The 23,879-nt window shown below is 58.2% G+C and overlaps 2 protein-coding genes across 9 annotated transcripts; one reads left to right on the top strand and one right to left on the bottom strand.

Moving 5' to 3' along the window:
- The first annotated feature begins 1,187 nt into the window (after positions 1-1,187).
- LOC101872453 (carbonic anhydrase 15-like) lies at positions 1,188-7,952 on the top strand. The gene is made up of 8 exons (XM_031047900.2): positions 1,188-1,254; positions 2,824-2,859; positions 4,867-5,037; positions 5,242-5,402; positions 6,070-6,162; positions 6,469-6,535; positions 6,718-6,884; positions 7,509-7,952. The coding sequence occupies exons 1-8, from the start codon at positions 1,188-1,190 to the stop codon at positions 7,725-7,727; spliced, it is 981 nt and encodes a 326-aa protein (XP_030903760.2). The 3' UTR covers positions 7,728-7,952.
- An 8,680-nt stretch (positions 7,953-16,632) lies between these two features.
- Positions 16,633-23,246, bottom strand: LOC106023439 (immunoglobulin lambda-1 light chain). Of its 8 annotated transcripts, none has more exons than XM_034068043.1 (4): positions 23,176-23,246; positions 22,753-23,048; positions 18,676-18,709; positions 16,633-17,129 (listed from the first exon to the last, which is right to left on the bottom strand). In XM_034068043.1, exons 1-4 carry the CDS (start codon positions 23,219-23,221, stop codon positions 16,807-16,809), a joined length of 699 nt encoding a protein of 232 aa, XP_033923934.1. In that variant the 5' UTR covers positions 23,222-23,246; the 3' UTR covers positions 16,633-16,806. The 8 variants fall into 8 exon arrangements, with proteins under 8 accessions (XP_033923934.1, XP_030903722.2, XP_033923939.1 ...); XM_031047862.2 differs by having other exon boundaries at positions 18,676-18,713; positions 22,757-23,048; XM_034068048.1 differs by having other exon boundaries at positions 18,676-18,710; positions 22,760-23,048.
- Between the last annotated feature and the right edge of the window lie 633 nt (positions 23,247-23,879).

Raw genomic sequence — 23,879 nt, 5'->3', positions numbered from 1 at the left:
CCAAGCCGGCAGCAGGAGGCTCTTCCCACTGCCCTTGTGCTGCTGCCGGCTTTGCTCATCTTGGCAGCGAGGCGGCGGCGCTCCCACCAGCACCAAGTGCCGGCGAGAGGAGCTGCGGGATGGGCCTTGTGGCTTTCCACTGTGCCTGAAGATGGCAGGGAGATCCTGGGGGAATGTGACCACACTGTGCTCCTCTGTTTCCATCCCTTTCCTACCCGCCCGATGGCAAGGTACCGGCTCCTGTGGGACCTGTCTGGATGGGTGCAATGGGGAAGGCATGAACTGCTTCCATGCCGGGGAGCTGAGCACGGCATCCCTGCACCAGGCTCTTGTGATGCCCAGGTGGGTACCAAGGCTTGCGTTATGGTGTGGCCTCATGGTGGCTGGAGGGAGGGGAAAGGGTTGATTCCTGCCCCACCAGTGTGCTGCTCTTCAGTGATGCTGATGGCTGAGGGTCCCCATAGTGTAGTTGCAGAGACCACCCAGCCCTGAGGATGGAGCACTGCTGGTGTTCACTGGGCTTTGCCCAGGGAGTGGCCTCTGTTTGCAGGGATAACCTGGATGTGGCCTGTGGGTCCCTATGCCATTGCCTGCCCCATATCAGACTCCTGGTGAGAGCTACCATTCTCTGGGCATGGGGCATGCAGGACCCACTGATGGCTGCTGGGTGGAATGTTGTCCCACGGCATGTGCCTATGAACAGTGGGGAGAGGATGGGGCAGAGCTGGTGCCCCAGCCCTTTCTGGCTACTGACAGCCCCTCTGCCACTCACGTGTGGCCCCAGAGCACTGTGCAGGGGGGGATGTGGCACAGTGGGGATGCTGCCGAGCCCCTGCTTTGGGGATGGAAAGCAGGATGGTACCAAGGGCCGCCCCTCGGAGGGGAGGGGGCTCCTCCAGCCCCCTGCTCCCTGCCGTGCCCCTGCCTCCTGCCCTTGTGCTGGCATCCCGGGCAGGGCCTGGCACGGCGCGGTGCTGCTGGCTGGGGGCCGGGCCGCTCCCCCGCTCCCCGCTAGCAGCCGAGGAGTTAAAAACTCAGCCCTTGTGATGAATATTTAACAGCAGAACACAGGCTGGAGCCGAGGATTCCTCCGGGCTGGCTGGGCGCTGGCAGCGCTGCCTGCCCGGGCGCACTGCGCAGGAGGAGGAGGAGGAGGACGGGGTGCTGGGGTCCCCGCTGCCGTTGCCATGGGCACGCAGGGGCTGGGGATAACTTTTCTGACTTTGCCTCTCGTCGTGCAAGCAGCCGCGGGAGGTGAGATGAGACGAGACGAGATGAGATGCGCTGCCCCGCGCCTGGGGTTGCTGAGGGGATGGTGGGTCCCATGGTGGGAGATGATGGGGGTCCTGGGCTGCGGGGCTGGGCTGCACCGTTGCCAGCCCATTTGTTCCTTTCCCTTTGCCCTGTGCTGGGGGCTGGGTGCTGGGGGACCTGGTCTGGCCCAGGAACTGTCTCCTGGCCCCCCACCACCTTCTCCCCACTGGTGCATGTCCTCACTGTGCTGCTGGGATCGGGAGGTCTCAGCCCACCCAGGGCTACTTGTCCTGGTAGGGGTGTCTGGGTCGGGGTCCCACTGGGGCATTAGGGTGTTGGGTTTCGGCTTGTCCACCCCACTGACCTGCATCACCAGTGAGGATGAAGCCTCAGGGCTGCTGTCCCGGGGTCAAGACGCTGGGTGCTCACCTGCATCTGGGCCAGGCTCCTTTGGTTCCTGCCAGAGGATGCTCGAGGTCAGGCAAGGGCTGGTGGGTGTGGATCTGAGCATCTCGATGGAGTTTGGCTTTGCCTCAGCAGGAAGGAGAGTTCGAGATCCTTGCCCTGGGGACCCTCTGGGTCCTGCTCCCAGCTCTCCTGTGGGTCTGGTGTGTCCCATGCTGCCAGAGTGAGGATTTGGATGTTGCTGCAGGCTGGCACCATGAGCAGCATAGGTGGAGGCAGGCAGGGCTACCTCTGTCCTGCTGCTCTGAGCAGTCCCCGCTGGCATAGACGCATAGCTCATCTCACCTGCAGCAGCCTGCTGGCATGACCCCATGGCATCTGTGGGGACTGCTCATGTAGGCTGGCCCTGTGCAGCACCGGGTTGCTCTGTGCCTCCTGCCAGGAGCAGGACAGGGAGCTGAGGAGGAAAGGGATGTGCTCCCTGGTTCCCATTGCAGAGCTGATGGCTCTGGGTGGCTGTGCAGACAGCAGGAGCAGTGCTCTGCCTTCCCTGGCATCCTCGGCATCCCCATGTCTGCTGTGCCGGCACCCGGCATCAAGCGCCCAGTGCCTGTAGCTGCTCTGAGCACGGGCACAGCACTGGTGGGAGTCCAGCAGCTCCGGCTGAGGTGGCCCTGAGCGATGGGGAGAGCTTTAAGTCCCCGCAGCGTGGGCTCGGGCCTCTCCAGCAGCCCCCAGCAGCCGCCTTCTGCTGCCAGCCCACCCCTGGGAGCTGCGGGAACAGCGGTGGGGGCTGCAGCAGCACCTTCAGCTCCCTGCTCACCCAGGGCAAGGTGATGTGTGTGCTGAGGGGCTGCCTGGGCTCCCAGGGTGAGCAAGGGGGATGCTCCCACAGCAGCTGGGAATGGAGCCCCGTGAGCAGTGAGGTTTGGCTCCACAGAGTGGAGAGATGCTGAGGGAGGTTTCCCTGTGGAGCGGCTGGGGGAGGTAGGGAAGGTGTGAAAGCACCAGTGCTAAGAATAACTGGGATGAACACAAGTGCTGGCGGGACCCCTGGCTGCAATGAGGGGTGCTCTTGCCATGGGGGGCTGGGCATGGATGTGGGTGGGTTTGGGGAGTGGGTCCTGTCTCCATCGCCTGCACTGAGCTCTCCTCTCTCCGCAGGGCAGTGGTGTTATGACTCGCAGGACCCCCAGTGTGGTGAGTGGTGCCATGTGCAGGATGGGGGTGTCGGGGTTGTGTGGGATTCAGACCCCTACATCTCCCCACAGCTCCTGACCGAGGGCACTCTGGGCACCATCAGTGAGGCTTCAGTGGGGAGCATGGTTTGGAAAAGGGCAGATTCACCCATATCACACCAAGGTGGGATCGATTAGAGGGGTGTCACTTTCAGGTGTGCTGATATAGAGACTTGGGAAGAAGTGTTTGTGCCCCCTCCAGCCAGGTCTGGGTGCTCCCGGGGCAGCACCAGCCTCCCCCCTTCCGCCTGGAGCAAGTTAAATCACACATGTAAAACATGCCATTAGCAACCCTGTCAAGGCAATGAGGGGGCCATGGGGCACGGGCCTGGCTGGAGGGGGCATAGCTCTGTTTGGGCAGGCAGCAGGTAGGGGAAGGGAAGCATGGCTGGGGGCACTTTGTTTGGAAGCAGGCAAATAGCTTGTAAAAGGTTAATTAAAGATCAACGAGCATTTAATCAGCTGTTACGGCCCAGCTGTTTTATAGCTCTTGGGTTTACACCCCTCGTGCCCAGCGGTTCATGCTCACCAGCCATGAGCTCTGCTTATCCCTGCCGGAGCAGCGCTCCATGCTACCGGCAAGCCAATGTCACCAGGGGTGGCCAGAGCCGATTTCAACAGGGGAGCAGGGCTGGCGGGAAGCGGCTTGGGCAGCACAGGGCCGGCCGTGTGCCTGCAGCAGGGCTCTGGGCAATGTGTGGGGCTACCCCATAGCAGTGTGCTGGGGAGCTGCTGCGGTGGTGGCACGGCCAGGCTGCAGCTCCCAGGGCTTCCAGGCAAAAAACTGCCTGGAGTGAGGAGAAGGGAAGGACACGGGGCTGAGCGCAGGGGCAGGAGGTGGAGGTGAGTGGGTGTCTGGGGTTTGTCTGCCCAAGAGGAAGGTTGGTAAGTGCAAGAGGTGCACCACTGGGTGCTGCTGGAGGAGCAGCCCCTCCAGACCATGGTCATAGACAAAGGCTGCCAGGCCAGAATGTGCCAGAGCAGAGCCTGCAGTGCCGAGGGGGGATGCACTGAGCTGCCCTGGGACTGGGGGTGTCAGGGGAGTTCCCATTCCCTGGATGGGATGCAGCCCAGTGCTAGCACCTTCACCCCAGGACCATAAGGTGAAGGAGCAGGGTGTCAGGGCAGCCACGCTGAAGCAGTGACCAGCAGGGTGGCTATGTCCCATGCCACAGCTGTGGACCCCAACTAGTGTCCAGTGAGCCACACACGTGGTGTGTGGTCTGGCCACAGTGGCATCCATGGGGACCACTGCTCATGGCCCCCAGGCAGCACACTGGGTTTGCAGTGGGTACAACTGGTTGCTGGCACTGCCAGCTCTTGCCATGGTGACCCCCTACCCTGGCATCTGCTGGTGGGGATCATGCAGTCATGTGGACCCCATGTGGGATTTGCCCCAGGATGAGCTGTGTGGCCAGGATGCGCTGTCACCTGCTACAGCTGGACAAGTGCAGCACGCATAGGGTAAAATGTGTTAAACTGGTAAAACCCAAACCATGTGTCCTATGAATGGGCCTCAACTCCTTCATCCCTACTCAGTGGCTCCTGTCTGTCCTACCCTCACACGTGCTGTATTGGGTAGTGGGATCCCCCTGCATAGAGCAGTCCCCTGCCCAGCCCTGGTGTGAGCCCCAGCCCCAGGGGCTGTGTTTGGCAGCCAATGCAGCCCCACAGGGAGGATTCCTTGCAGGGATGGGAAGAAGGGGCCGGAAGAGAAGCCTGCCCTTCACCAGCAGTGTGCCAGGCTAAATATAGCCCCCAGCCCTGTGAGGAAACCCTGCTGCATTACGGATGAGGCTCGCAGTAAACCCCTGCTCATCAGCAGGGAGGAAGGCTGGCTGGGCAGGAGGGCAGCTCCTGTGGGATGCAGATGAGCACGGCAGGGCTGACCAGGACTGCAGGGCTGGCTGACGACCCAGCACCTTGTGGCTCCGTGGCTGCCCATGGTGCCCCTGCTCCTCCTCTGCAGGCCCCAGCCACTGGAAGGAGCTGAAAGCCACATGTGGTGGCAGCAAGCAGTCCCCTGTGAACATCGACAGGCGCCGGCTGCAGCGGGACCGGGGCCTCGGGGACATCCTCTTCGAAGGCTATGACCAGGCCCCCCCGGGCAAGTGGAGGCTGACAAATGATGGGCACACAGGTACGAGCTGCATGGGGCATCCCCCCCCCAGTCCCAGCTCCCAGACATGGTCCTGCCCTGGCTCAGTTCCTCCACCTCTGGGTGTCCTCTGCCGCTGTGGGTTTGTGTTAGTGCTGGGATGAAGCCTGAGGAGGGGGAGTCCAAGTGTGCCAGGGCTGTCCTGCATCCTCACCCTATCCTCACCCCATCCCGCTGCCCTTGCAGTGATGCTGAGCCTGGCAAGTGAGTTGGTCTCTGAGCACATCGCCATCAGCAGCGGGGGCCTCCCCGGCAGGTACCGTGCACTGCAGCTCCACTTCCACTGGGGCAGCCCAGCTGGGAATGGCTCCGAGCACACTCTCGACGGGTGGCAGCTCCCCATGGAGGTAGGTGAGACAAAACACTCTCTGGGTGGCCCTTGGTGTGATGGGAAGGTGTGATGCTGGTGGTTGGGAAGGTGTGATCCCAAGGCTGCCATGCAGGCTCTGGGATGCTGCACTGGCAGGTTTGGCTGTGCTCCCATCACGTGTGCTGATGGTGGGATACAGGCAGCTGCTGCACAGGGCACCTGGGTGGTTAAAAAGCAGTTGATGCCAGACTCTAAGGTTTTACTTTGTGGTGTGCAGGCCAGGCTGCCCTGTTGGAGGCACTGGGTGAGGTTTGGAGGGCTCTCTGTCCCGCTGGGTCAGTGAACGCAAGCAGGAGTGTGCAGGAGTGTGCTCTGCCAAGCACGTTGGGATTCTTCTGGGTGAAAGAGGTTCTGTGCCTCTGAAATATGAATTATCAGCTGGAGGAGAGCAGAACTGATGTGCTGTGGCTGGTGGCACCCGGGACTGCTGGCCCCCTTCCCACACCCCTTCAAAGGACGTTCCTCCATTGTGATGCTTTGATCCTCTGAGCAGCTTCCCCTTGGAAGTGCCCATGGGAGCAGGCAGGTGTTTCTGGGGGGTCTGCCTGCCCCAGGCTGGCTGGGAGGATCCATGGGGAGCACCCCTCCACCGGGGGTCAGCTGGGGGTGGCTGCCCATGCTTGGCCCCTCTGTGCTTTCCCCAGATGCACATTGTCCACATGAACGCCAAGTACCGGACGCTGGCAGAGGCCAAGGGGCATCCCAATGGGCTGGCAGTCCTCGGCTTCTTCTTCCAGGTGGGTCTGCAACTGCTGGAGGGAGGGGACCCTGTGCTGGGAAAAGGCCCCTCAAGGCACGGCCGGTGGAGCCTTGTATGGCTGCTCTGAAGGGGCGAGAGGGGCAGGAAGGCTGGGCCAAGGCCAGGAGGTGCTGGAGAACCTCAGTGGTGCAAGATGCTCCCCGCTGGCTCCATGCAGTGGGAGCTGTGAGCTGTTCCCCACTGCTGCTCTGTGGTGCTGTGAGGCTGGCTCTGCCTGAGGATGCTCAGCAGCACAATGACCTGGCTCTGCGCTGCCCCAGCTGCTTACCCTCCTCATTCACAGGTTTCTGAAACTCCTAACACCAACTACAACACCATCGTGGCTGGGCTGAGGAACATCTCCCATGCAGGTGAGTCACCTTCTCACTGGGGTAGGGGCAAAAAGGGGAGAACCCTCCTCAGGGGGTGGCACTGGGGGGATCTGACAGTCTATGGCACCATCTGGCTGAGGGGAAACTGATGGGGGTGGCCCTGCTGTCCCCACCACATCCCTGGCATGGCACAGGCTGAGTGCCCACGTCTCACCGCACAGGGGACTCTGTGGATTTGGCCTCCACCTTCCGCCTGGGCACGCTGCTGCCGCATGCCGGCCGGCTCTCCGGGTACTACCGCTACCAGGGCTCCCTCACCACCCCCGACTGCAGCGAGGTTGTCATCTGGACCATCTTTGAGGAGCCGGTGGAGATCGGTCGGGAGCAGGTACCAGCGTGCACAGCCCGAGGGGATGGGCCTCCCGTGTGCCCCCTCTCCTTGCCCTTCCCCACCCCTCAACACGGGAAAGTCATCTCTACAGTAATGCTCCCGGCAACCAGGCAATTAATTTAATGAGGGTTAAGTAATGGAGCCATGGCCACATGCCAGTGCAGAGACATCCTGTCCATAGCGCTCTGCCACCCAGCCCCAGTGTTCAGAGAGCGAAATGGGAGCAAACCCACTGGAACTTAGAAGAGGGTCCGAGGGGGTGGGTGGGTGGGTGGGTGCATGGATGGATGGATGGATGGAGTTCTCCTCTGCTGCTCAAGCATCTTAGCAGATGTATCTCCTTGTGGGAGTCATGGCCCAGTTACTCTTCTAAGTGCTCAGCCCAGCCACTGAAACACAATTACCTCCTTTAAAACTCAAGACCTGATCCTTTTAAGGACCTGGTTCATGTACTTACCCTACGGGTCTGGTTTTGGGAGAGCAGTGAGGGGTTGCGGGAGGCCCCTCTCTGGTGTGGGGCTGTGGCACAGACCCTGTGCACATCAGGGACAGCAGGGAAGGCACAAGCATGCAGGGGCTGGTGTGCCTGGCACAGGGCTGCCCACCGCTCTCCCTGCACAGCTGCAGGCCTTCGTCAGCACCCTCCACTTCCCGGCCGTGGGCTCCACGCTCCCCAGAATGACCAACAACTTCCGCCCGCCGCAGCCCCTCCACGGCCGCAAGGTCTTTGCCTCCCGGGCGGCCACGGCCAGCGGAGGGTCCCCACACAGAGTCCCCCATCAGCTCCTGTCCCCGCTGCTCCTCCTGGCCCTGCTCGGCCCCTCCTCGCCAGCCCCGTAACACCTGGGCCAGCCGTTCACCAGCCTCCACATGAGCATCTCCCTGCTGCACTGGTGACGCCTCTGGTTCATGGGTAGATGGGACAAAACAGCACCAGGAAGCATGTTGGGACCTTGGCTGGTCAAGATGTTACAAACCTGGATCTCTTCAAGCCCAGAACTGCCCTGCAATATGCCTGGAGCCGGGTGGTGAAGCTGCTGGGAGTGGGATGCTTTAGGCTCTGGAATCAAGCTGATGGCTGTGGGTTGCTGCCTCTTTGGCTCTGTGTCTCTTTGGCAGGGCTGTGCAGGCAGGCACGAGCCTTCCCCTTTCCTCCTTCTGCAATAAATCCCTATGGCCAAATCCTGTCCCTGCATGTGGCTCAGAGTCCTTGTGGTCCCTGTGCTGGTTGGACCCTATTGCTTTCCTAGGAGTTGGGGCTGGCTGGCAGAAGGATGAGGGCTGCTCCTGGGGCCACAGCACCCCTCCGTGCCCTGGGCCAGGACACAGGGCACTGATGGCTCTTTCCACAGAGCTAATCTTACACTGGCAAATATCGCTGTGGCTGCCAGCACTGTTCCTGTGCTCCCCAGCGAGGCAGGGGGAGAGCCAGGGCCTGAGCGAATGGGGTTGTTCATAATTAATGAGCTGAAGCTCCAGGCATGTTCCCGTCTCCTCCTGAATTATGGGTGTAAGGGCACAGGTCGTTATCTGGGAGCAGATCCCCACACCAAGGTGCCTGCAGGCTCTGTGGGTGCTGGGGCTCTATAAACCCACCCCAGAGCTGGGTCTGGGAGCAGCCGCCCTGGTCTGAGCTGGTGCTTGTGGCCCGGGCTGCTGTTGGCAGCCCCCGGGATGCAGCCCCTGGGCTGCGGGGGCAGCTGCAGGCTCCTGTCACCGGCTCGGCAGTGGCCATCGCCCAGCTCGGTACCTCCCGCCGGGCTCCGGCTGGCGCCGGCTGGAAGCAGCTCAGGGGCCGCGTGCTGACCTTTCCTTAAGGACCTCGGTAGTGCGGGAGGGCCCTGGCCGCCTGCCCCGCCTGCCCCCCCTGCCCCGCAGTGCTGGGGGTGAGGCCGGGCAGAGCAGCGGGCCAGGGGCTGTGCTGCCGCTCTGGGCCCGCCCGGGCACCGGCGGCGCCATAGCGCCTGGTAGCCGCCAGGGGGAGCTCGCGTCCCGGCTGCGGCCGCTGCTGTGCCCGTGTCACCGTTACCCGCATCCCTGCGCCCTCCGCTCCCTCCCGTGTCCCCCGTGCCCCGTATCCCCCCTGTTCTGGAGCACGAGTCTGATGAGGGAGCTGGGGTTGTTAATCCGGAGAAGAGAAGGCTCAGGGCGAACATTATCACGCTCTACAACTACCTGAAAAGATGGAGGCAGGGTGCAGCTGGTCTCTTCTCCCAGGTAACAAGTGATAGGACAAGAGGTAACAGCCTCAGCCTGTGCCAGGAAGGGTTTAGATTGGATATTAGGAGCAATTTCTTCACTGAAAGGGTGCTCAGGCACTGGAACAGGCTGCCTTGGGCAGTGGTGGAATTGCTGTCCCTGGAGTGTTCAAAACCAGCGTAGACAAGGCCCTCAGTGCCACGGGTTAGTGGTGGGGTAATGGTTGGACTTGATGATATTACAGGCCTTTTCCAACCTAGTCCATTTTGTGGTTCTGTGTTCCCCCTATATCCTCCATGCTGTCTGTGCTCCCATGTCCCTCCATGTCTCCACTGTGTGCCCCTGCCCCACTGCACAGCCCAGCCCCTCACACCCACAGGCTGCAGGGCAGCTGCCCCATGAGTCCAGCCTGGATCCAGCCCAGTGTAGTCACAGGAGCAGTGGGCAGGAGCAGTGGGTTCAGCCACAGAGCATGGCAGGGCCTGTCCATCCACACTGAACCCTAAATGGCTGCAGCCTCCCAGGCCAGCTTGTGAGGGGCACCTGAGACCAGACTTTGCTTGACAGGGGGCTCACTGAGGGCACAAAGCTGTGGCTCTTCAATGGCAGCAGGGGTTGAAGCTCCTGGCAGGAGCCCTGGGAGCAGACAGCCCTGTGCTCAGGGTCCCTGTTTCCTGGGGGACCCGTCCTGGTCAGCCGTGGTGCCCCTGGCAGAGGATAGCAGTGACACCAGGCAGCCAAGCCCCTCTGTGCAGCAAAACCACTCCAGGGGCTCAGAACACACCGTGCATCCTCCTGGGTCCTGAGACCTGGGGAGGTGCTGTGCCTCCCACTGGGAATGCTGGGCTGCCTTGGCTGCCTGGGAAAAGCACCTGAAACCATTCCCCAGCCCAAGAGATGCTGCTGAAACGGGTCTGCATGGACGGGCAGCGATGCTCTGGGTGCCACTTGTGCCAAGGCAGCGGTGTGTGCCGGGGCTATTCCTGGCTCCCAGCTGCTGTTTGCCCCAAGCAGGCTCTTGGGTTTGGCCAGGCTGTAATTTTAGCAGTGGCTGTTCCTGAGCAGCGCGGCTGCGGTCAGCACAGCTGCCTGCAGAGCCACCGCTCAGCTGGGGACAGTGGTGCACGGCGGCAGCCCCTGCCCATGGCCGCCTGCGGTGCCCAAACCATGGCAGAAGTGCTTGAACCTGGCATTCTCACCCCACCCTGGTGCCGAGGAAGGGCAAAGGGCTTTGCTGGGGCTGGGGGTATTTGCTCAGGGTGGGGAGGCTGCTGGTGAGGGTGGCACTGGGCAGAGTACAGGATTCAGCCGCAGGGTGCACCCAGCATCCCCCTTCAGTCCCCTCACACTGGCTGCAGAAGCCATGGCACTGGCACTGCTCACCCCAGCAGAATGTGAAGGGGGAGAAATGCAGCTTGAAGTCCTCCCTAACTGCTTGAGTTAAACCCTTTAGTTCCATCCTGAGGGCCTGCTGGGGACCACAGGGGGCTGCCTCCATCACACCCATCATCCACCACTGCCACCACCTTCTTGTCACCTACTACTACATAGAGGTTTCTTCACATAGGCTAAGAAGCCCCATTCTGGGAGTCCTAATAAGGGCTGAAAGTTATCGACCATATTTCTCCAGCTGGGCAATACCAGCCTTGTGCTAAGACCCCTCCATCAGCACACCTGCCTGGCGAGACCCGCTTCTTCCTCCTAATGCAAGCAGAAAACAAGGGTGTGCTGGGTCCCCAGAGGAGGGCTGAAGCTCTGCTGGGAGTTTTATTCTGTCACCACTTACAAACTTCAGATGACAAACACTTTGAAGCAGCTGAGCCGTGTTTATGTTCAGCTTGTTTATAACCTGTTTACAAGCCCAGGGGTTTACTTTTGGGGCTGTTTACCTCGGTTTAATACACACCTAAACAACCTGAAGCGAGGGGTCCGGCCACCCCTCCCCATGCAGCCACCAGCTGCGGGCCCTGACGGTTGCTGTTTTGCCGGAGCTATGCAAATGTTCTCATCTCCACAAGCAGGGCTGATCGCTCAGGTCGTGTTTTCGACCACGCCAGCCTCAAACGTTTATTTCTTTCATTTAATTCCCTTTCAATCTCAGGGCAATAACCCTCAGCCTTTGGCTCTCTGGCTGTTCCCAGCTGGGGCTTTGATCCAGAGCTGCCCAGGGGGTGTTTGATGGTGTTTGATGGTTTGTAACTTGTACTTCATCATTTATAGCCTGTATTGTTTTCTCATTTATAACCTGTATTTTATTTCTCAGATCTGGGGGAATCTGCCCCATATTGTGGGAGTCTGGAGGCTGCCCCATGCATCTTGTGGCTGGTTGGACTGATGGACAAGCCTAAGGGGCTGCCTGGCAGGAGGCAGGGACTGTCCAGTGCAATTCAGTCAATGAGAGAGGATTTAGGGTGACCTGGCCTAAACTGTGCTCCAGGTTTATACCCCTGTGGCAGTGGCACAGGGGAACAAGTCCATGAGCTGAGCAGTGTCAGGGTCAGCCCTGGTTCCAAACTCACATGACAGCAGTGCCCAGCCTGGGGGCCTGGATGCACTGGGATCAGTGTGTGTGTGTGTGCTTGTATGTGCAAGTGTGTGTGCATGCATGTGGGCATTCCCCACATCGGGCAGGGGCCTCTACCAGGCACGACTGTGCTGAGGACCCTCCAGGCTGGGGATGCGAACCCTGCCCTGCCACACAGCCCCACCAGCCTCGGTGCCATCTCACAGGGGTCCCTAGTCCTCCACCCTGCCAATCCTGGACAGGTTAAAGCTGCCCCAACACCTGCTCCCCCCGACATGGTGGCAAGGTGAGAACTCGGCAAGGGAATGGGGGCAAAGCTCTCTGCAGCAGAGCCAGTGCTCACACCAGGGCTCTGCTGCGCGGCACTCACTCCCCTTCACACATCAGCACCCACTGGAGACGGTTTCACTTCCTTTTTTTGGGCCCCCTTTCAAGTTTCTGATTGGGGACTGGGGCAGGTCAGGAGTAAATTTAGTTGGGGATGCCCCATGCTGTACAGCTGCATGGTGGCAGTGCTGGGGGGGCCAGGAGGGCCCAGAGCTGGCGTGGCACAGCCTGGGCTCTGCACAGCCTTCCCCAGACCCTATGGAGAAGGTTTGGGTTATGGAGAAGGCAGCTATGAGAGCCGGGGGGTGTCTGGATGGGGTGCAGGAGCCACCAACCATCCCTCTGGGTGCCCCAGCTCAGGCAGGGCAGAGCCCATCAGGTATCACCCAGCCTGGGCACAGCTGCAGAGCCAAAGCAGGGGACTCATTCTGTCCTCCCACTTTCACCCCAATGGGGTCTGGCTATTGTTGGCCCCAGCTCTTGCTTTCAGGTTTCAGCCCCGCTCCTCGCAGTGCAGCGACTGTTGGGGTGGCCGGGCAGGAGGAATGTCCCCGTCCCCTCAGCTGTGCCACGTCACACATGGCTCTGCAAGCAAGGTGTTTCATCAGCCTCAGGTGCACGCGCTCTGCTCCCGCCACGTCCCCACAAAGAGACCCCAAATCCTGCTGGTGTGAGATGCTGGGGCTCACTGGGGGAAACACTGGTGATGGTCAATGCAAAACCAGCAGGCCCAGGCTGGTTTTGTGGGGGACAAACCCTGGCAAGTTGCCTCCCCATGTATGGGGTCCAGCACGGTTGCCCTCAAGAGCAAGGCTGTGGGTGCAGGAGCTGCCCTCACCCCAGGGCAGGCTTTGGGGACCAGAGCAGAGTTTTGCCCTCTGGGGGTGAGGTTTTGGGCACAGGTTGCCAGAACTCCCTTTGCCCCACACTCCTTTGTTCCATCCCCACATCCCTCCCTCTGGTCTCAGCCATGGCGTCCCTCCAAGCCCAAAGCATCTAAACCACAGGGGTTTATTAAACTCCCTCAAAGGCCTTGCTAAGCCCTTGTCTGTAGGCGCAGATCTCACCGAGCCCTGCTCCCACCATGGCACCTGCTGCATCTCTCTGCCGCTAAATAAAGCCTTCCTGAATCATCTCCTCTACTAAAATAGATCCCCCTCGTTTAGAGTTAATGGTGAGCTGGGGAAACAGAAAATAAACAACTCTAAAATGGCAGTGCAGGAGATGCAGAGCGAGAGCGAGAGCTGCAGCTGCGGAGGGATGCAGGTTTCTGTTTCCCTCAGCAGAAAACCCCAGTGAGGGTGGCTGCAGGAGCAGGACACCTCTTTTCTTCCCAGGCCTGGATCAGGCCCCTCATCCCGGTGTGATTCCCAGCAGTGGCTTCCAGCCCTGTTGAAGGCTTGTTACGGATAAAACCGGGGGTGGGAACCTGCTGTGCTGTGGCAGCGGGGGCAGTACGGGAGCCCTGGGGTGGGGGGCACTGATCCATAATTCAGCAGCTTTTCCCTTGCTTATGGGAAGGATTTAGCAAACTCTTTTAATCAATAATAAATGAGGTTCCCTTCCCCCTGAGTCAGATGTGCCAGTGCTAACCCAGACCCAAGCTGAAGCAAGACCCAGCAGGACCTGCCCCAAACTGAGCCTGCAAAAGCTCAGCCTGGTGTCTTGTGTCCAAGGGATGGCTTTACCCAAGGGATGCTGGGGTGGATTTCAAGCCCTGTGGAAAGTGTTGCCCTGCTGCCCCCTCCTTGCCAGCTGCCCCCCCCCCCCCCAATGTACCCAATATAGCAGGGTAAAATCTGGCAGCATGGCTGCAACGGGGGCTCCTGTGTTACCCCATCATTCTTTCCAGCCTCAACCACAGCTTTAGGGTATGGTTTTCCAACTGCTGGAATCAATGATTAGTGAAGCTTGAGCTTTCTCAGTGGGAAATGGAAGCAGGCATCCTTCCTGGCAGCAGGTCTTGCTCCTTGAGGCTTCCTCAGCTGGCACAAACCCAGGCAGACTGTACTGGGCAAAAGCCCCAGCAGAGCCATGAGGACCAGGTCAAGGATGCTGCAGGCAGGTTGTTGCCAGGGAGTAACCTCCCTTGAGCATGGAAAGGGGCTCCTCAAGGCAGAGGAGCTGGTGCCATCTCTGGGTCTGTGTCCCCCCAGCAGTGAGCTGGGGTGGGTGCTGCAGGAATCTTACCTCCCAGACCCCTGCTGCAGCCTGGCAGCACCCCCGGGCCCACGCTGCCACTGCAGGCTCTTCTCTGCCCAGGAAACTGTCTTAAAGGAGCTTATCCTGAAACACAGCAGGACAGACCCTACCATTGCCCTGCCCTCCTTCCTCTAGCTCCAGTGCAAGCTGAGCATCCCACTGCTGCCTCCTTCCCTGGCTGCTGCAGCCTGGTCTGGGCATGGGTTTGTTCCATTCCGAGGGGATGGGGTTTCCTGTGAAAACCCCAGGCCTTGTCACCTAATACATGGGCAGGGACACTGGGACTGCTTCCATCACCGCTGTCCCCTGTGTGCGGCAATGAGAAGGGAGTTTGCCCCATGGATGGGGCTGTGCCATGGCAGGGTCTCCCTTGCCTGGCTGGGGAGAAGATAAAGACAGAATAAAGCCAATTGTTTTGGGGCACGAGGTGCCTCTTGGAACCTCCGGTGAGGTCCAGACCCTGCTGCCAGGAGGGAAGGAGGGCTGGGGCAGATCAGGGCTATACCCCCCTCTGCTCCTTCCATCTGCATCCTGCCAGGACTGCAGAGTGCCCTGGGCCCTGCAGGGATGGCACATGTCCCTGGAGCTGCTCAGGGCTCCTGGGGACAGCTCGTGCTGTGGAGGTCAAGGTGCCTGGTGCAGCCAGGAAACCCCAGCAGCCTGGGAGTGGGTGCAGGGGACAGAGGCAGGGCAGGGGGCAGCAGTTTGGGCATGGGGACAGCATGGAGGGGGGAGCTGCTGCCTCCAGTAGCAATAGGGAAGGATGGGGACAGGGATGCAGATGCTGCTGGAGTGGGGAGCCTCAGGCTGAGACTGCAGACCCAGGGCTGGCTGGAGAACTGCATAACCTGCAGAAATGCAGGCTGGGAAAACACCTTATCAGGGTAAACAGCAGCACCTTCCCACCAGAATAAAGTCTGAAATGCTAAAACACTGTGCTGCCATTGCTGGGATGTTCCCAACAGCACTGGGGGACATGGGGCTCCTTTTGCAGCAGGTCACCCACCCTGCCATGTCCATGTGAGCAAGAGATGGATGAAAGAAGCTTAGTTCTACTCCAAGTTCCTCTTTGGTATTTGCTTTCCTGGCAGGCTTGGAGTCTGTGCCGCAGTGCTTGCTCCCTGGGAAGCTCCCTTCCCTTAGACATTTTGCCAGACAAGGAACAACACAGAGAGAAGAAACTGCCCCTTTGGATCTTGTCTCATACAGTTTGAGTTTGGCAGATGATTTTTGGTTTCATTTTGGCTTCATTTTATGATAAACCCTCAAGTGGCTGCTGAACAATTGAGTAAAAAAGAGCATTAAAGAGCTGGAGTGGGCAGCCCCATCAGAGCTTTCTGGGATGGATGGAGGCTTCAGGGTGGGAAGGATGGATGGAGATGCTCAGGTAAAACTGTTGGGGTGGGTAAGATGGGTGGAAGCATTGAGATGGACGGGGCAGAGGCGCTGGGGTGGATGGGACCCATGAACACAGCAGAGGACAGCTCTGGAGCCCCGAATGTAAGGGACATGAGCTGTTGGAGCAAGTCCAGAGGAGGCCATGGAGATGCTGTGAGAGCTGGAGCAGCTCTGGTTGAGACAAGCTGAGAGCTGGGATCTGGGGAGACCTTATTGTGGCCTTTTGGTACTTAAATGGCGCCTGTAAGAAAGATGGGGATAAGGCTTTTAGCAGGCCCTGTTGCATTAGGACAAAAGGTAATGGTTTTAAACTAAACAAAGGTAGATTAGACTAGATATGAGGAATACATTTTTAATGATGAGGGTGATGAAACACTGGAACAGGTTGCCCAGAGAGATTATAGGTGCCTCATCCCTGGAAACATTCAAGGCTATGCTGGAAGGGGCTTTATTTAAGCAACCTGAGTGAGGAGGTGCAGATGTCCCTGCTCATGGCAGGGGGGTGACTGGATAACCTGTAAAGGTCCCTTCCAACCCAAACCATTCTGGGGTTCTATGAGACTCTGTCACCAGAAGTGGCTGCAGGGACACATGGCCACCCTGCAGGGCTGCAGGGAAACTTCCCTAGGGCTGTGCCACAGGGCCCACAGGGTCCCACTTTGCTGTGGCCCAGGGTGCGAGGGACAGGCTGGTGCATGTGCATGACTGGCAGCTACACCAGCACCCCCATCCTTGTGAACACAGTGGTGACAGAGGAAGCAGGGACACAGCGAGGGCCGGTGGCAAAGGGACATGGCTGTCCGTGGCACCACCACAAGCCGTATCTCCCTGCAAGAGACCTGGCACCCAGAGGCCAGCAGGCAAGGGATGAGAATGGCACAACCAGGGCCATGTGCTTGCTGCTGGGCTGGGGGTTTAGATTAAACTGCTGCCACAGGCTGCTCATCCCCCGGTCCCAGCAGTCCTGGGGCTTTCATTGGGGTTCCCAGGGGTGAGCAAGAGGTGCAAGGAGCCCCAGCACTATGTGTGTGTGTTCCCATCCCACCTCCTCCATACTGGTGCCCCTGGGGCAGTGAAAGGACACAGAGACAGTGATGCTGAGCCAGCACTAGTTCAGTGTCAGTGTTTATTTGTGGGACACTCAGGGCAGGGGGACAGGAACGGGGCACTGGGAGACATCTGCGGCAGGGGGAGAGCCCCTGCCCCTCATGGTGGGGAAGAGGGAGTGGGTCATGAAGGTCCACAGGGAACAGGGATGTCCCAGTGGGGTTAGGAGCACTCGGATCTATTCAGGCTCTTCTCTACATCGCCAGCCTCGTGCTTGACCTTGCAGGAGTAGTTTTCATGGCCCTGCCAGTCAGAGAGACCCAGCGTCAGGTAGCTGCTGGCCACGTACTTGTTGTTGGACTGCCGCACCGCCAGGCTGGTATCGACCCCATTGCTGATGACTTTGCCATCAGCTGTCCAGATCACTTCCATGGTGCCAGGGTAGAACTCTCCTAGCAGACACACCAGGGTGGCTTTCTTCTCAGACTGGATCTGCTCGCTGGATGGCGGGAAGAGGTACACAGTGGGGGAGACCTTGGGCTGGCCTGTGAGGGAGAGAGCACTGAGGAGTCAGAGGGGGCTTTGTGCCCCCCCACAACCTCCTGCCTGCCTGCACTGCACAGAGACCCCCCACTTCCCCTACCACTGACAGTTCATTGTCTATAACACTGATGTATTTGCCTTGGGGATACAGCTGTATTTTTAGTGATGCATATATAAACATGTATAAGCACATATATATACACATATTTCATATATGTATAATATATATTTTTATAGGTATATGTGTATGTGTGTAATGTACACATATATTGCATATATACTTATATATATGTTATCTATTTTATATGTACATATATAAAATATATATTGTTATATAAATGTATGTATAATTACATACCGTGTATATAATATGCAGTTATGCGTGTGTACATATTCATATATAAAAAACATATTACATATATACTATATAAGATTATATAGTATATATATAATTATATATATCATACTATATAAAAGTGTGTTTTATGTCTATTATATACCTATATATAATATATAATACATACAAAACAAAATCTCTGTGTAGTTACCCTAAACTCATTTCTTCCCTTTTGTGAGGCAATTTCTTCTAAAAAATCAGGTTTTTGATGACAAACGCTCCTGTTTTCTGCCCAGCTCTGCTTTCAGACCTGTTCAGGTCTGTCTCAGAACAAGTGCAACAAAGAATCCCCCAAAGGAAGACAGAGAAAAGATGTTTGATCTTTCTGAGGTGGTTCTGCTGTCTCCTCTAAGCTACAGTTTGTGTATTCCTATTCAAAACCCAGGAGGACTCCGCCATTCACAACTTTCTGCTGCAGAAATCAGCAAAACTCCATTTTCTTGATTTTCTGCCCCTAATGACTTGGTTCAGGGTGGGATTTTTTTTGACAAATTCTTCTTAAAATGCCACAGACAGACAGACAGACAGACAATGCTCCCGGCAGCATCTGCAACACAAGAACCTCAAGTTTTTACATGGCTTACCTGGACAACGTGCTCTTTAAGGGATCCCTGACAAGTTTTTGGTTAAGATCACAGGGATGTGCCAATTTAACACAAAGTCAGATGCGCCTTCAGCCTGCTCCTGGCCAAGGACAGGCTCCATTTTGCAGAGCCTGCACCCTTGGCTGCGTGAGCCCAAAGAGAAGCCCCTGCTCCTCACTTAGCCCTTCAGGACTAAGAGCTGAGGACCTAGACCTTAAACTAATGACTAATTCCTTTAACAAAGACAAAAATTCCCTGTCTTAGAGACCTAAACCTGAGTTTCTGAAATAGGCTCCTGAGAACCTCAGACACATTTCCTGGCCAAATTTTAAGACTTTTCAATTGACAAAATACCCCCAGATCTCTATGGCCTGCACCAGAGCCCTCTGAGTCCGCAGGGACAAGACACAACCCAAAAACACTGCGCTCAGTGCCTGTCTCCAAACTGGCGGCAGACCCCAGCCCAGCACCAAGTCCGAGCCAAACCCCCGAAATCACTGAAAAATCAACCAAATGTCACAATTTCATGGTGGGGAAGGAAAGACCGAGAAGAAATCAGCGACTCACCTAGGACGGTCAGCATGGTCCCGCTCCCGAATACACCACACAGTGATACAGGGCCATGCCAAAACCTCCTGCCTCATGGCAGGAGCAGGTCTGGTCCCCCTGGGTATGGCAGGGTGAGGTGATAGGATGGAGATGCCCCAGGGGTTGCAGCAGGATGAAGGTGATTGGATGGAGATGTCCCAATGGACACAGCAGGATGAAGATGTCCTGGTGGCTAGGTGCACTGCTGGCTGTGCCCGGGTGGATGTGGCAGGGCAGGAGTAGCAGGACAGCCATATGGGAATGAATGCAAGCTCTTGCTGGAGCATCCATAAGGAAATGGGTGGCCTTGGCTCCGCCAGCCCACTTGGAGTCTGTTGGCTGGGCTTTCCAGAGCCATGGCTGTGTTGTTGGCTGTCCAGGGACCCACTGCTGCTGAGGACTGCACACCTTGTTCTCATTACAAGTTCATGTCCCTGCCTGTGCTGTGAGGCCGTTAATCTCAGGTGACAAAGAGTTTTGGGTGCCCCTTAGGCACCACAGGCAGCATTGTGTCTTGACCTGTGCTGCTGCCATTCAGGTAGCTGTGGGCTGCTCTGGGACCACCATGGCTGTGGCCAGGGGAAATAGGGATCGCTGTAGACAGTATGTGTAGGGGTAAACTTCATAAATAAACCAACAATCCATCTTTACATCCATCCATCCATCCATCCATCCATCCATCCATCCACCATCTATCATCCATCTGTCCATCCATCCATCCATCCATCCTTCCCACTGCCCAGAACCACCACCACTGGTTTAGAAGCAGCAGGGTGGAGCATCTGCCGAGGGCCAAGACAAACAAAGGGGGTTGGACAGGAGGCATCAGGGGCTGTTGGTAGAGCAGAAGAGCTGGACTAGAGGAGAAAAGCATGAAAGGGATGCAGATGTCTACATACATCTGCAGTAGCCAGAGCAAAGGTGAGCCAGGATGAGTTTCAGCTAAGACAAATAAACTTCAAATTCCCCAGGGAAAGCTTGGCTGCTGCTTTGTTAAGTGTTTTCCCAGCATGCTGCCAATCTCACAGGGCATAGGTTGCTCGGCTCAGAGCAAACAAGCTCTTGCAACAATGAATGTAAAGAGCACCAACTTAATCTGAACTAGAAAACATTCAAATGTCGTGGTTTGTGCAAGCAGTTCTAGTCAGAGTCTAACATCTCCTCAGTTCTTAGAAAAGAAATGATGCTTCAAAGGTTTTGTGGTTTGAGGCACATTCCGTTGCAGTTTTACTCTGCCTCTGGGAATGCATTGGTGCATAGACTAAAACTAGCCAAAAGAACCACTGAAATTATCTATGAAAAGCATTTAGCTGAAGCCAGTGCTATATGTTGTGGGCAATCACTTTCAGAGCATTTTTTCAGCCTTCAGTTGTGTTTGGGTTCTATCCTAGAGGATAATAAAGGCAGACAACATTAGGCTCTGTTAACTAAAGCAGAGACATCAAGGGCACAGCCATGGCAGGGCCCTGCCCAACCATCAGACAGGCACAGCAAAGACTCCGAGCTGGCCCCTGCACTGGCAGGAGGCTTTTGTATCACTTCCCTATTGTTTCATGTCACTGTGGGAATATAATTGCTGCCATCGTAGCCACCACAGTAATAGACGGCCTCATCCTCGGCTTGGACCCCAGTGATGGTTAACGTGCCCGTGGTGCCGGACTTGGATCCGGAGAATCGCGAAGGGATGCCCGAGGGTCTATTGGTGCTACCGTAGATCACAGTGATAGGGGCACTGCCAGGCACCTTCTGCTGGTACCAACCAACATTGCTGCTGCTGCTAAGCCCGGAGCAGGTGATCTGGGCGTCCTTTCCTGGCTCCACTGAGAGCGATGGGGGCTGAGTCAGCGCTGCCTGGACCAGGGAACCTGGAGAGGAGAGAGGGGAGGAGACAGGGGTCAGCCAGTGCCCAGGAGCACAGCCCTGCCCGGGCAGTGGGACAGGGCCCCTCTGCACAAGGGCCCTGTGCATTCCCAGCGGCTCTGGCCAGGGCACCTGAGCCATGGGCGAGCAGCGCGAGGAGCAGAGGTGCCCAGGCCATGATGCGATCCCACCAGCTCCGTGTCCCCACCACGATGGGGCTGTGCCGGGGACCCCGACTCCCTTTTAAGCCCCCACGCGCTCCAGCACGGCCCCTCCATGCAAATCTGAGCCTGCGCTTGCGCCAGGTCCTGCCCGCACCTCTCTCCCCACCTCCTTCCCTGCTCCACCACCAGCCCCACACCCCAGAGCAGTGGGGCTTGGCACCGGGCACAGACAGAGACACCTCCCACCTCAGTGCCGCAAATCCACCGGCAGGGATCCCCCATCCCCAGCGTGTTTCAAGTGGCTGCAGAACCAAAGGGCATAGGAGAGATGGGCACTGGGGATGGGAGCTCTAGCAGCTCCACCATCCCCATGGGCTGGCAGGAGCAGATGAGCCAGTGCCCATGTTGGGAATGGAAGGACCAGCCCTTGCCCGGGCTGTTGTCACTAGGGTGGAATCTTGGGGTTCAGCTGGGCTGAACTGAGCTCTTGCGTGGGGAAAGGGATGGGAAAAGGTACAAGTAAAGCCCCTTTTCCCATCCCTCTGAGGCCCTCAGGTGGACGTTATCTGTGACAGATGAGCACCCAGACCTTAACCTGGAGTGAGCAGAATAGGGCCAGGAGCGGCATGCACTGGCAGCTCAGAGGAACCCTCCTGAGCACTGCAGGATGCTCTCTGCAGCCGTGCCCTCCTGGCCCTAGCGCGTGGCTCATGGCACTCCTGCCACACACCACAGTCGCAGGCACAGAGCTGGAGAACAAGACCATGTGGAGCCCTGCTGCCCACTGCAGCTCCTGAGACACAAATGAAGCCCCCGTGGGGCCAGCAGCCCTGTTCAGAGCCTGGCAATATCACTCGCCCTAGTGCCGAACCTTGGCCCCTGCACTGTCATGCTCATGGGGACACAGGAAATGTCACATCTGGAAACAAGTGGCACACCATGAAATGACAGGGCTGATGTCTTTGTCCCCAGTGGTAGACCCAGTCCTGCACTCCCGCAGCAGGATGAGGAAGAGGTCAGGGTGCTGGGCAGAGCCTTGCTGTTGTGGGGCCATAGGGGGACATTGCCCAGGACTGGGGGCTGCCCAGGGATGCAAAGGTGCAGCCAACGCTGCAGTAGCCATGAGCTCCTCGTACAGCACAACAGAGCAGCCCCCAGTCAGCCCTGCTCTGCCTGGCAGCCTTGTGCATGACCCTGCAGCTCTGCACCACGGGAAACATCTCTTCCTCTGGGTGGAAGGGAAAGCATCAGCCCTGCTCTGCAGCCTGTGGTGTGTTCCCACTTCCTGGTTGTGGGGCCACAGTTTGAGCAGGGCTGCAGCACCCTTGGGGGATGCCCTGGGGGCTCCTGGTGCAGTGGTGCTGGGAGGAGGGCAGGGAGCACCCGACAGTGTCCTGGGTGTGAGCTGGGGAGCGCAGGAGACCTTGGACCTGTGGCGCAGGGCAGCGACAGGGCTGTGGGGCCTCATCCCTCCCTGAATGACAGGGGATGAGCACAGAGCTGCGGCACTAAGAAACATCTGATCCGGGACAGCAGCACAGCCACCTGCAGCACAGACACCAAGGGCAGGGCCATGGCAGGGACTTGCCATGTTTGTCCTATCAAACAGGGTCAGTAAAGATTCCTAAAAGGCCCCTGCAATGGCAGGAGGTTTTTGTTTCACTTTCCTATTGTTTCATGTCACTGTGGGAACATCAGTGCTGCCATTGCTGCCTCCACAGTAACAGATGGCCCTGTCCCTTGCTTGGACCACAGGGATGGTTAATGGGCCCCTGGTGCCAGACTTGGATCCAGAGAATTGTGAAGTAATGCCCAGGGGTCTCTTGTTATTAGCAGAGATCACAGTGACAGGGGTGCTGCCAGGTGCCTTCTGCTAGTACCAGCCAACAGCATTGCTGCTGCCAAGCTCAGATTAGGTGGGGCCAGGGCAGGGCCCTGCCCGACAATCAGACAGGAACAGCAGAGACTCCTGACAGGTCCCTGTGGTGACAGGAGGTTTTTGTATCACTTCCTCATTACACTTTGTCACCGTGCCAGCATTAGTGCTGCCATCCCAGCTCCCACAGTAATAGACGGCCTCATCCTCGGGTTGGACCCCAGTGATGGTTAACGTGGCCGTGGAGCCGGAGCTGGATCCGGAGAATCGCGAAGGGATGCCCGAGGGTCTCTGGTTGTTCCAATAAATCACAGTGATAGGGGCACTGCCAGGCACCTTCTGCTGGAACCAGCCATAGCTGTAGCTGCTCCCAGAGCAGGTGATCTGGGCATTCTTTCCTGGCTCCACTGAGAGCGATGGGGGCTGAGTCAGCGCTGCCTGGACCAGGGAACCTGGAGAGGAGAGAGGAGAGGAGACAGGGGTCAGCCAGTGCCCAGGAGCACAGCCCTGCCCGGGCAGTGGGACAGGGCCCCTGTGCACAAGGGCCCTGTGCATTCCCAGCGGCTCTGGCCAGGGCACCTGAGCCATGGGCGAGCAGCGCGAGGAGCAGAGGGGCCCAGGCCATGGTGTGATCCCACCAGCTCCGTGTCCCCACCACGATGGGGCTGTGCCGGGGACCCCGACTCCCTTTTAAGCCCCCACACGCTCCAGCACGGCCCCTCCATGCAAATCTGAGCCTGCGCTTGCGCCAGGTCCTGCCCGCACCTCTCTCCCCACCTCCTTCCCTGCTCCCCCACCAGCCCCACACCCCAGAGCAGTGGGGCTTGGCACCGGGCACAGACAGAGACACCTCCCAGCTCAGTGCCGCAAATCCACTGGCACGGATCCCCCATCCCCATTGCTGGCCCAGTGGTCAGGGCAGACATGAGCTGATGTGGGTAACGGGGGCAGGCAGCACCGCAGCTCGGTCTGGTGGTTCTGGAATGACACCAACACCAGCACTCCCCACCCCAGTTTCGCTATCTTCCACTCCGATGGGTGTCCCAGGCCATTAAGGTACCCTCTTCCTCTGCTGCTTTTCTGCCCTGGCTCTTGCCCTGCCAGCCCAGGCCCAACTCTCAAAACCTTTGCTCTTCCCAGCTGTCCACTCCCCAGCACCACAGGAGCACCTGGCACTGGGCCCCGGCAATGCCAACCCATGAGCTCAGTCTCTGGTGCTGGGCAAATGCAGACAGATCAAGGGCAGCCCCAGGGCTGTGCTCAATCACCAGGGCAGCCCCCAG

The sequence above is a fragment of the Melopsittacus undulatus genome, chromosome 12, assembly GCF_012275295.1.
Source record: "Melopsittacus undulatus isolate bMelUnd1 chromosome 12, bMelUnd1.mat.Z, whole genome shotgun sequence".
Classification (NCBI taxonomy): domain Eukaryota; kingdom Metazoa; phylum Chordata; class Aves; order Psittaciformes; family Psittaculidae; genus Melopsittacus; species Melopsittacus undulatus.
Note: the sequence above shows the minus strand (reverse complement) of the source record. Positions and strands in the feature narration are given on the sequence as shown.